This window comes from Alosa pseudoharengus, unplaced genomic scaffold (genome assembly GCF_046254945.1).
Source record: "Alosa pseudoharengus isolate Yale_2024_CS ecotype anadromous, Long Island Sound unplaced genomic scaffold, YU_APseudo_1.1 YU_APseudo_1.1_scf_15, whole genome shotgun sequence".
Lineage (NCBI taxonomy): Eukaryota > Metazoa > Chordata > Actinopteri > Clupeiformes > Clupeidae > Alosa > Alosa pseudoharengus.
The window spans coordinates 5,415,165-5,427,247 of NW_027468620.1; the positions used below are offsets into that span (position 1 = coordinate 5,415,165).

General features: G+C 44.7%; 1 protein-coding gene across 2 annotated transcripts in view; it reads left to right on the forward strand.

The window, feature by feature from the left end:
• Positions 1-12,083, forward strand: part of abcc2 (ATP binding cassette subfamily C member 2) — a 43,601-nt gene that overhangs the window by 24,497 nt on the left and 7,021 nt on the right. For both annotated transcript variants that reach the window (XM_076285333.1, XM_076285334.1), the window contains 10 exons: positions 1,964-2,066; positions 2,306-2,525; positions 2,779-2,933; positions 3,428-3,583; positions 3,870-4,069; positions 4,186-4,312; positions 4,436-4,537; positions 4,762-4,905; positions 5,240-5,398; positions 5,702-5,868. In XM_076285333.1, coding sequence (XP_076141448.1) covers positions 1,964-2,066; positions 2,306-2,525; positions 2,779-2,933; positions 3,428-3,583; positions 3,870-4,069; positions 4,186-4,312; positions 4,436-4,537; positions 4,762-4,905; positions 5,240-5,398; positions 5,702-5,868 — 1,533 coding nt within the window. The remainder of the gene's footprint in view (positions 1-1,963; positions 2,067-2,305; positions 2,526-2,778; positions 2,934-3,427; positions 3,584-3,869; positions 4,070-4,185; positions 4,313-4,435; positions 4,538-4,761; positions 4,906-5,239; positions 5,399-5,701; positions 5,869-12,083) is intronic.

Genomic DNA, 12,083 nt, shown 5'->3' on the forward strand with positions numbered 1-12,083 from the left:
AAGGTTGATAAGAAATGGCAACATGTCAGCATTAAATGAAGGGCCTACCACAGAAACAAACTGTGTTGCTGATGATTGTCACTGTCATCAAAAACAGCCTGTGACGGCGTGAGACTGCCAACAGCTCCTGCTATGATGATCAACAGTGCAAAGCTAGTTTCTGAGTGAATGCTCGCCTAAGATCAGTTTACAATACTGCCCTCTGAAATGGTCATGGAGTGTTATGTACCTGCGAGTTGTTAAAGGTTGTGTAAATTTCATTAAGCGTCCTTGAAAACCTTTGAAATTTTAGGGAAAATGGAACCCCTTTAGATAACTAATCATATTAGGTCGTTCAGTCTTAAGGGGAACATCTATATTCTTCTTTGTGTCCTGTTTTTGGGTCCAAATTTAAAAAAATTGGGTCCAAATTGGGACCCAGGTTAAAATATCCTAAAATATTCTTCCGCAGAGGCAAATTGTAAAGAAAGCATCACATTTACATTTCAATGTAATGCACTCTGTAGGTTAGGAGGTCAGGTGGTTTAGAGGACTAGCTTCAGCCAGTTAGCATCCCAGTTGGCCACCACCGACTTTAAAAATGCCATTTAACATTAGATATCACATTACTGATGGATACAAAAGTATGTTGTCTGTGTGGATTGGTGGATGAACTGGCAATTTCCTGCAAAGAAGATCAGCGAATCCACATGGATGACATAATTTGTGACCATCTATAATGAGTTCCTAGGTGTTCCTAGGTTTCTTAATCAGGAATGGGTGTGTTTCGGGCGTAACATCATTTAAACCAATGAGAATGACATCTGTCATTCCCTTTAAGGGCGCAAAACGCGATGTCAAAGAATGCATCGGTATTTTGACAGTCAACGGCGCATTTAGATAGATAGATAGATAGATACTTTATTGATCCCTAGGGGAAATTCAAGAATTTTCATTTGAAGGAGTCTGCTTGCGAGACCGTATGGAACAGTCATTCCACTAAACCTTTTTTTGATTTACTAAAACCTAGCATAGCCTTTACGCGTTTGCATTTCTCAAAGTGAAACTAACTTCACCATGGTGTCAGTCAACGACAAGTTAAATGCAGTAAGTTACTTTCACTATTGACTGACAATGGGTTACCATCGAAAACAGGCTGGAAAAAGCAACACTTACCCTAATATTGCTCAAATGACTGAAAAAAAAACAGCATTTATCCTGCAGAGGAGTTGCTTATATCTTGTGACAGTGGGTCTTCAGCTGTGCTCCATACGTGTCTCTCGCCTCTCGCCTCTAATCACTTTCACCTGTCATTACTAATTTGCAAATGATGGTGAATAACTACTCATCATGAGATGTACAGTATTCCGTAATATCTTTATTCTAATTATGTTTCCTATTCTAAGTGTGCAATTTGTAATGTTTTGCTTGGACGTGCGCTGGTGTGCGTTCATGGATGATAGGTGCACCTGCCAATATGACTGTTGACAATGCGCTCTTAAAATAACATATTAAACAACTCGCCATAGACTTCTGACCAGGTGTACAATAGTACGATTTTTAGACAATGCGCTAAGCCACTCCCTAAGTTGTTAATTGCCACAAGCCTGGGCTCATTGTTTAAAAATGAAACATGCAAAATAAGGAATTAAACTTTGCGCCAGGTGGAAAAAGAGTTTTACGCCATGCGCCAGGGTGCAAAATACAGCCTGTTATGTTTAAAGATGACAGTAGCCCCCTTAGTATATTTTTGGTTGAATTAGCTAGCCTAGCATCGGCCATTAAAGTGAATGGGGTGGTACTTCCTCACTTGCTCCAGTTCCATATCGCCACCTTCCTAAAATAATGACATAAGTAATTTTTTTCAGGTTTTTCAGATGACTTATGCCATTATTTTAGGAAGGTGACAAGATAATAGCTCTATTGTATATAGGTTGTTTCTGAGTGTAATTTAATGCTCTTCTCTAATGTGTATGTTTCTCAGCATCCGGTTGAGGAAAAACAGCTCTGTTAAAGCTAAAAAGACCTCGGATGAGGCCAAAAAAGGCCAGAGATTGATTGAGAAAGAAACCATGGAAACTGGAACGGTATGTTGTTATCCAAACTACATTGTGATGTGAATTGAAACAAGGAATATGATTGAAGTGCATGCCATAGAAAAACTGGAATAAAGAGTTTATGAAAATAAACTCTTTACATAATATTTTTTTTTTCACTTTTTAATTTTTGGTCTCTCTCGATCTGTTCTGGGTTCACACACACATTTTACATAGTTTCTCTCTACAAAAGTGAACTCTCTGTCCTGGTTTCTCTAATCTCCAAACAGGTGAAATTTTCAGTCTACCTGCAGTACTTGCGGGCCATGGGCTGGTGCTTCTCCTTCTTGGTCTTCCTGATGTACTTCATCCAGAACATCGCTTTCATCGGCTCCAACCTGTGGCTGAGTGCATGGACCAATGACGCAGTGACATACTTTAACCAGACGTACCCTGCCAGTGTGAGAGACATGAGAGTGGGGGTCTTCGGTGCTCTTGGAGTGGCACAGGGTACAATACACTTTAGGGTGCAAGAGAGCGTTAATTATAAACAAAGTTTAGCGCTGTATGCTGAAGAGCCAGTCATTTTAGACTACTATGCAGCTACAGTATACAACTCTTTATCAGCTTTCCTGATCAATTCAGATTTACTCTGTATTATCCTGCCATATCTGAATTCCTCTCTATCACCTTTTCATCTACCAAGATGATTTGCCCCAAACAGCCCTCTGACCTCTGCATCTTTGCTGTGATTTTCCACTAGGTATCTTCATCTTTCTGGGCACTCTCCTGCTGGCAGACGGATCAGTGTTGGCGTCGCGGATCCTACACACGCGCCTGCTGGTCAACATGTTGCGTGTGCCCATGGTGTTCTTCGACACCACACCGTCTGGCAGAGTGGTCAACCGGTTTGCCAAGGTAGAAGAAGAGAGAGAGAGAGAGAGATGTGTTTGGGGACACTTCCCATGGGGATTCTAAGGTGTGACGGTATCTGGACCCCTGAAATCCTGATGGACCCTGCGTGCACGACAGCACTAAGCTGACTGTGATGTGCAAAGTAATGATTATAGTGTCAAGTGCAAGATAAAATAGATTTTTTAAACTGGGCACTTAATTACAATGCTACACTAATGATGGTGTTGAGGGGGTGTTAATTAAGATGATGCTATAATAATTATTTTTACACTATTTTTTATACTTACAATTATCATAATTAAAAAATAAAATATTTCCATCTTCAGTCTTACCCCCATCATGAGGCAGCCTGAGCATGATCATTCAGAGTGTCTACAGATTGCTAGTTTTCTAATCCTCAGTTACATCACCACCCAGCACAGGGTGTTAGACATGTTGTCTACTCTCTGTAAAGTCTGGTTCTCTCTCCACCTCCAACCCCAACCCCTCCCCTTCAGGATATGTTCACGGTGGACGAAATGATCCCCATGTCCTTCCGCTCCTGGATCCTTTGCCTGCTGGGGGTGATCGGCACCCTCTTTGTGATCTGTCTGGCCACCCCGATTTTTCTAGCAGTCATCGTGCCTCTGTCTGTCGTCTATTACTTTGTGCAGGTGAAGTGGGGACCTCACTCAGTCCCATCTCTACGCTGTAATTCAAAATGGCAACATAGCAATATAGCCTCTCTGAGCCTTATTAAGAGATTTCCTTTTGTTCACAATTTGAATGACTTTAAAAATGTACACCCACACACAGGGCTTGCTAGGTGGTTGTTTTCTTGTCATAAGGCTTGGGGGTTAATGCGAATAGAAATTGTATGGCTTATGCAAGACTGTCTGTGTGCAAGTGAATAACACCAAAATTGAAGACTGAAAGTCTCCATTGTTGCATATTCCACAGAGGTTTTATGTGGCAACGTCTAGGCAGCTCAGGCGTCTGGACTCTGTTTCCCGCTCACCCATCTACTCCCACTTTGGGGAGACTGTGGCCGGCCTGTCCGTCATCAGGGCTTACGGCCACCAGGAGCGATTCTTGAAACACAACGAGAAAACCATGGACGAGAACCTCAAGAGCGTCTATCCATGGATAGTCTCCAACAGGTTGGAAAATGCAGTTTCTTTTGACTTATACTGACATTCTTGAGATGTGTGTCTGATGATTTGCCCGTTTGTAGATTAACTGTTGGTGGTGTGCACTTTCTGTTGAAACACTGCAGGTGGCTAGCCATTCGACTGGAGTTTCTGGGAAATTTGGTGGTGTTTTTCGCTGCATTGTTTGCAGTGCTGGCACGAGAGTCACTGAGCAGTGGACTGGTTGGACTGTCCATCTCCTATGCTTTGAATGTATGTTATTTCCTCTAATTACTCCCTTAGATAACCATGCACTACAGTTCTTTTATTGTCTGATAATAGTCCTACAATTGTTATTTAATGATTTCCTGTACCTATTCCCTTGCATATTCATAGGTGACTCAGACCTTAAATTGGTTGGTGAGAATGACCTCCGAACTCGAAACCAATATTGTTGCAGTGGAGAGAGTGAGCGAATACACCGAGATCGAAAATGAGGTATACCACATCTTGAACTAGAACAAAGAAAAAAATGCAACTAGTAAAATTAGTCAGAGCTAATAAAATCATTTTTATTTATCCTAATGTGGTCTTTTTCTAGTGTGTTTTTGCTTTTATTTATTTACATATTATATATTAAATATTAAAATCCCCTGTGGTAGTTGTCCATATTGTACAGAAACAGTGCAGGAGTTAAGCCAATTTCTCTCTTGTTTCATTAGGCTGCCTGGATCACAGGCCAGCGTCCAGATAAAGCCTGGCCTGAAACTGGGAAGATTTGTTTTGAAGATTACAAAGTCCGCTACCGTCCTGAGCTGGACCTGGTTCTGCATGGGGTCACGTGTGATATTGACAGCAATGAGAAAGTAGGGACCCAGCTGTAGCCTCAAAGACTTTTTGAATTATATTAGCTAGATAAATGGGGATGTGTCTAGTCAACTTCAAGGGACTCTAAAGTGGGCTTCTGTTCCTCTTATCTGCCATCATAAGGGTATGAATATGATTGCAAGCTAATTCAATGCCAGAATGCAAACAAATTGTAAACACTAGAGAACAGGATAGATGGATTGCTAAGTGTGTGTGTGTTTGATTCATTTGTTGTCTGTTTTCTTGGATTATGCTCATTTGCGCTATTCTCCACGATAATTCTCCATGCAGAGTTCACTCTGTCACAGCTAACCACACAGCTCTCGTTCACAGATTGGCATCGTGGGCCGCACCGGGGCAGGAAAGTCCAGTCTCACAAACTGCCTGTTTCGTATCATCGAAGCTGCTGGGGGGAGAATCCTCATAGACGGAGTGGACATCGCCACCATTGGCCTGCATGATCTTAGAAGCAAACTGACCATCATACCACAGGTGGCTAACCCAACATTGTATTCATGAGACACATTCATTTTGGAACTGAAGTGCAACGTGTGTGGTTCAGTTAACTGTCACTTTCATTAGCTACCATGTAAAAACTACTTGAAAGCAAATGTAAAGAAAATGTATCACTTGTTTTTTTTCTCTCCATGTAAATGATACATGGAATATGGATATCAATTCTAGAAATGTAACTATGGGTTCAGTGTGTAAAATCAAAATTAGAATATGGTCAGCTTTGCAAGATCATATTTGTGAAATGTGATCTTCATGGTTTTCTCACATCCATCTTGGCAGGATCCCGTGCTGTTCTCTGGAAGTCTCCGCATGAATCTGGACCCATTTGAGAAGTTTAGCGATGAGGAGTTGTGGAGAGCATTGGAGCTCTCCCACCTGAAGGAGTTTGCACAGGGTCTGCCAGAAAAGCTGCTCTATGAAGTCTCGGAAGGAGGCGAGAACCTCAGGTGAGCTGAGCGTCTAACACAGAAACACTGCACCTTGTGTTGCCAAGCATTTCTTTTTTGAATCATGTAGGGCATACATGGGCAACATACGGCCCGCGGGCCACATCCGGCCCGTGGGCTTTCCCTGACCGGCCCGCGTAAGGTCCGTAAAAGAACAATAGTCAAGAGCCTAGCATAGAGATAATGCATGCAAATCAATATCGTTGTTTTTATTTTGAAAGCGACTGCTATTTGTACGCCCATACATTTGTGCGTGGATGCATACGACGTAAACACCCTCACTGATGTGCTGGTGAATAGATTTTATGCTTCTGCGTCGACACAATGCAGTTGCCTTTACGTCGGCGTAAACCTTTCAAAGTTTTGTGTCTCTTAGGCCTATGTCTGCGTCGCTCACCACTGCAAAGGTTGTTAGAACGAACTCCTACTGCTGCTCGTTGGCAATCATTTCAAAACGTTACTGGCAGATAGACAGTTTACAATCGGATAACCAAATTGTAACCAAAATATGTCTGAGTTTATTTGCAAAGCTTATGTTAGCGAACTAGTATGATGCTACTACCCACAGGTTGCTTGAAGCAGCCGGCTCAACACACAGAGCGAGTTGACCAATCAGTTATGTGCATAAAGTTAAAGCAAAAACATAGCCTACATTTTTAAAATAGTTTTCTTTGTGCATGTTGATTAACTAATGACAGCCTACTATTGTCTGCTCCACATTTTCGTAGTCTAATTCTGCATAGAGTTAATTTAATGATGGTAATGATTTAATGATGAAATATTGCTGAGTGTTGATAAAATGGTGGCACAGGCCTATCGGTTGTAGGCCTACTGACTCCTTCACATTTTCATGACCTAGCCTAATTATATAGATATTGTAGTACTTTTTTATATCAGTCTTTAAAAACTGAAAAAAAATGTCAATGTCAAAAAATCATTTTCGAGAATGAGGATTAAATACTGGACATAGATTAAATATTGCTGTTTTCCCTTTGTCTCCCTCACATTTTCATTTTACGACTAGTAAACAAAACCATATGATTTACTTAATGTTATACAAGAACAGAATAGAATTGAACAGAATTGAGTTCAGACTTGAGTTCGGTATTTTGGGTCCGGCCCTCCTCAACAGTCCCAGTTTGTCATGTGGCCCCTTGGGGAAATTAGTTGCCCACCCCTGATGTAGGGACACCTAATAGACAGAGAAAAAACCCAGAACGATCTGATTAAGGTCACTACCAAATTTTTCTCAATTGATTCTATATTACTTTTTTGCGTAGAATCCATTTCTGCTTGGGACATTTTTATATCACGCGTAGTTAATGAGATAATTTGCATATTTGAATACATTAGTGAATATAAATGCATAATAAAGAAATGTATTGATAATATGGCTGTGAGCAGGTAAATGAATGGCTTTGTGGCCAAATAATATTCAAATTGTATCAAATATAACAAATGATCATACAAAAGTATGTTTTTAGATGGGATATTGCAGTTACATTATGCAAATTTGATTTTTTTTAACCTTTTTTGTTCATGTGCCACTTCACCTATACAAGAACATCATGGCAAAGCAATTATGAATGTTTTTACTTCATTAGTGCAAATATTCACTCTGTGCATTATTTTGTGAGAGCAAATTTGCATATGGATATCATTTTGTTGACTAATTTGCATGCGGTGAAGAAATATTCGTGTCAGACTGGAAATAAGAGCACAGTTGCAGATGTGGTTCAAAGTTTTTACTTCAGCAGAATCTTCAATGTATCAACAAAGGAATTGGTTTAGAACACAAAACGCTCAAAAGCAATAACAAAAGTCAGACTTGGAAAGGGCAAACTTAGAAGGTCTTCAAGATTCAGTTCTCATCATAAACACAGTCCAAAGAATAAGGTATAAAGGCAGTCCATGATCCAAGTACACAAATTAGACAACGTGACAGCGATTTCCACAAATGGTAGAAGTAGAGTACAAAGAGTTGGGCAGACACAGTACCGTGACCAAGTGAGATGTTAACGAAGGCAGTTCACAGAAAGAGTCCTAAAGTCCCGACAGTCCAGATCGACCAAAGTACAATTCCCAAGCGAGGACAAAGGCACAGAGGCTCCCGCAGACATAAGCACATGCATGAACAGTGACAAACAATTCTCAGCCCCTTTTAAAGATGGCAGTCACTTCTTCTGGGCTGAGCGTGTCACTCGTTGACTCGTCTGCGCCCTCCGCTGTTCCGGAGGACGTGTGCGTGGAGGGGGTGTGACAGGAGCCCCGCCACGAGGGCCGGCACCCGACGGGCCAGGAAGATCATCACGCGTGTCATAGAACTCAGTGATGAGGGATTTGTCAAGGATGTCCTTCTTGGCCACCCAGGAACGCTCGTCAGGCCCATAGCCCTGCCAGTCCACCAGAAACTCCAACGATCGCCCCCTTTGCCGGACGTCTAGGAGGCGCCGGACTGTGTACGAGGGAGCACCATCAATGATCCTCGGGGCAGGCGGAGTCTGGGGTACTGGAGACAAGAGAGAGAAAAGAGCCTTGCGAAGCAGGGAGACATGAAAAACAGGGCTGACCCTCATTGACCGGGGAATGTTCAACAGGTATGATACAGGGTTCACCCTCCGTGAAACTCTGAACGGCCCAACATACCTTGGAGAGAGTTTTCTGGACTCTGTTTGCACTGGCGGGCCCCTTGTGGAAACCCAGACTCTGTCACCCGGGCGATAGACCACTGCCACCCGTCTTCTCCGGTCAGCCTGGCGTTTGTGTTGCTTGGATGCCCTCTGGAGGTTCTGGCGAGCCCTCTTCCAAAGACAGCGGAGGCGATGGACGGAGGTATTAGCAGAAGGCACTGGACCCTCTGTTGGCGATGCTGGGAGGAAAGCAGGAGGGTAACCTGAAACAATTTCAAATGGAGACAATCCAGTGGATGAGGAGGTTAGTTGGTTATGGGATATCTCGGCCCACATCAAATGGCTGGCCCATGTGGTAGGATTAGCGGAGCAGTAGCAGCAGAGGTATTTCTCTAATTCCTGGTTGACTCGCTCAGTTTGACCATTACTCTGAGGGTGGTAACCCGATGTGAGGCGAATAGTCACCCCCATAAGCTGCCAGAAAGATTTCCAGAATCGCGCAATGAATTGTGGGCCTCTGTCTGAGAGGATCTCCTCCGGCACCCCATAGTAGCGGACAATCTCCTTCATGACAGTGTCAGCTGTCTGCCGGGCGGTTGGGAGTTTCTGTAGGGGCACAAAGCGAGACATCTTAGAAAAGCAATCAACGACCACCAACACAGTATTGAAACCATTTGAGACCGGCAGCCCTGTTACGAAATCAAGGGAAACATGGGACCAGGGGCGGCGGCCAATAGGTAGGGGGTGTAGGAGGCCTTGATGGCGTTGATTGTCAACCTTGTGGGCGGTACAGACAGGGCAGGCAGACACATATAGATTTATATCATCTTTCATGGTGGGCCACCAGAATGTACGGCCAATAAGCTCCATGGTTCGTTGCCGTCCTGGGTGGCCTGCTACACGTGAATTATGCCCCCACTCCAGCACCAGGGGTCTTTGAGCAGTTGGGACAAATGTATTTGAGACTGGCATGTTGGGTGGTGGTTGTTCCAGGTGGTGGCCATCTCTCACCTTTTCCATCAGGACCCAGTGAACAGGGGCTATCACACATGCTTCAGGGAGAATAGAGTCATGGGTTACTGGAGCATTGTCAGGTGAAAACTGGCGAGAGAGGGCATTGGATTTTACATTTTTTGATCCAGGTCTATAAGAAAGAGTGAAATGGAATCTTGTAAAGAAAAGTGCCCACCTTGCTTGACGAGGGTTGAGTCTGCGAGCTCCACGGATGTATTCAAGATTTTAATGATCTGTCCAGACCATGAATGGGTGTACTGCCCCCTCTAACCAATGACGCCATTCTTCGAGAGCTAGTTTGACTGCCAGCAATTCTCTGTCACCCACATCATACCGACTCTCAGCTGGGGTGAGTCGTCTTGAGAAGAAGGCACAAGGGTGCATCTTCTGGTCTTGGGGCCTTCTCTGGGATAGGACCGCTCCCACTCCAATTTCCAAGGCATCTACCTCCACAATAAATGGTTGCTGCGGGTCTGGGTGGGTTAGCACTGGTATGGAGGTAAATCTTTGCTTCAGATCACTAAAGGCTTGTTGTGCCTCAGGTGTCCACCGTAGTCTGGTGGGGTGGGGTGTCCTCGGAGAAGCCCAGTGAGAGGGGCTGCTATCGTACTGTAGTTTCTGATGAAACGCCTGTAGAAATTAGCAAACCCTAAAAACTGTTGAAGCTTCTTCACCGTATTAGGGGCTGGCCAGTCTAGCACTGCCTTCAGTTTGGACTGGTCCATAAGCATACCCTGAGGGGAGATTACAAAGCCTAGAAAGGTTGTGCTAGTAATGTGAAACTCACTTTTCTCCAATTTGACAAACAGTCTGTTGTGGAGTAGTTTCTGCAAGACCTGCCGAACATGCTGGACATGGGTGTCTAGATCAGGGTAAAAGATCAAAATATCATCCAAAAAAACATAAACGAATCGGCCAAGAAATTCTCTTAACACATCATTCACAAATGATTGAAAAGCTGCAGGACAATTAGTTAGGCCAAATGTCATTACCAAGTATTCATAATGGCCGCTTGGTGTTATGAAGCCCGTTTTCCATTCATCTCCACGTCGAACCCGGATGAGATTGTACGCGTTCCGGAGGTTCAGCTTTGTGAAGACCGTGGCTCCACCGAGTTGATCAAAGGCCGTACTCATCAGAGGCAGGGGGTATCGGTTCTTGACAGTTATTTTGTTCAACTCCCTGTAATCGATACATGGTCTAAGGCCTTCATCCTTTTTGCCCACAAAAAAGAATCCTGCTGCAGCCGGGGAGGTAGAGGGGCGAATCAAGCCATTCTTGAGACATTCTTGAATGTAGGACTCCATTGCTTGGGTTTCTGGGATGGACAGGGGGTATAACCTGCCCCGGGGTGGCATGGCACCAGGAAGAAGGTCAATGGCCAAATCATAACTGCAGTGGGGTGGCCTTGTCTTTACTGAATACTGTGCTGAGGTCATGGTACATAGCAGGAACTTTGGTCAGGTCAGTCGGTACCAGAGATGTGTCTGCCACAATAACAGAGCGAGTAGGTTGAGGATCAGGAGAGAGATTGTCCTTGCACGCTGGGCCCCACTGAGTAAGTGTGCTGTTGGCCCAGTCGAATGAGGGCTGATGGTTAACAAGCCAGGGGTATCCTAAGACAAGAGGGTCTTGGGGGGAGTTGATTAGAAAAAATACACAGGTTTCTTGGTGTTTCTCAAGGGTGATCATCTGAAGCGGTTGGGTACAGAATTCCAGTCGGCCAGAACCTAGTAGTCGTCCATCAAGGGCTTGTACCGCTCTTGGAGATTCACATGGGAGGATAGGCATCTACAGCTGATGAGCCAGAGTTTGGTCCAACAAGTTGACTGCTGCCCCAGAGTCCACTAAGGCTTGTAATTTCACTTGAGATTCCCCACCAGTGCCCCAGGAGAGACACACAGGTAAGGTGCAGCGAGAGAGGAGGGCAGAAGTGACAGCTCCGCTCACCAGGAAGCCCCCTTTCCCTGGTGGGCATTGGCTTTTCCCTGCAGCTCTGGACACTGAAGACGCTGGTGACCCTGGACCCCATAGTACAGACAAAGGCCTTGCTGGAATCGACGCCGTCTCTCTTCTAGGCTCAGACGAGATCTTCCCAGTTGCATTGGCTCCTCTCCATGGTCGCTGGTGGAAGTTTGGGCAGGCAGTGGGAGCTGTGATGGCCGCCGTGAAGGAGAGGTGGCTTGGTTGGGCTGGAGAAGTCGAAGATCTCGCCGCTCCCTCCGTCTTTCTTGCATGCGCTTGTCCAGGGCTGTTGCCAGTGTAATGATGTCATCTAAGTCCTCACCCCAGTCTCTGCAGTCTCTAAGACCTTGGTAGAAGGCACTCACCAACGCTTCACCTTCCCATCCGGTCTCGGCTGCCAGGGTGCGGAATTCGATAGCGTAGTCAACCACTGACCTTTGGCCTTGGGTAAGTGTGAAAAGCCGAGAAGATGCCTGCCGCTGAGTGAGTCCTTCATCAAACACTCGTTGGAGGGCATCCATGAACCTCTCGCTGGTCTGGCAGTCTGGGTGGCAAAGCTGTAGCCCAGTCCAGGGCCTTTCCCTTCAGTCGAGTGATGATATAGGC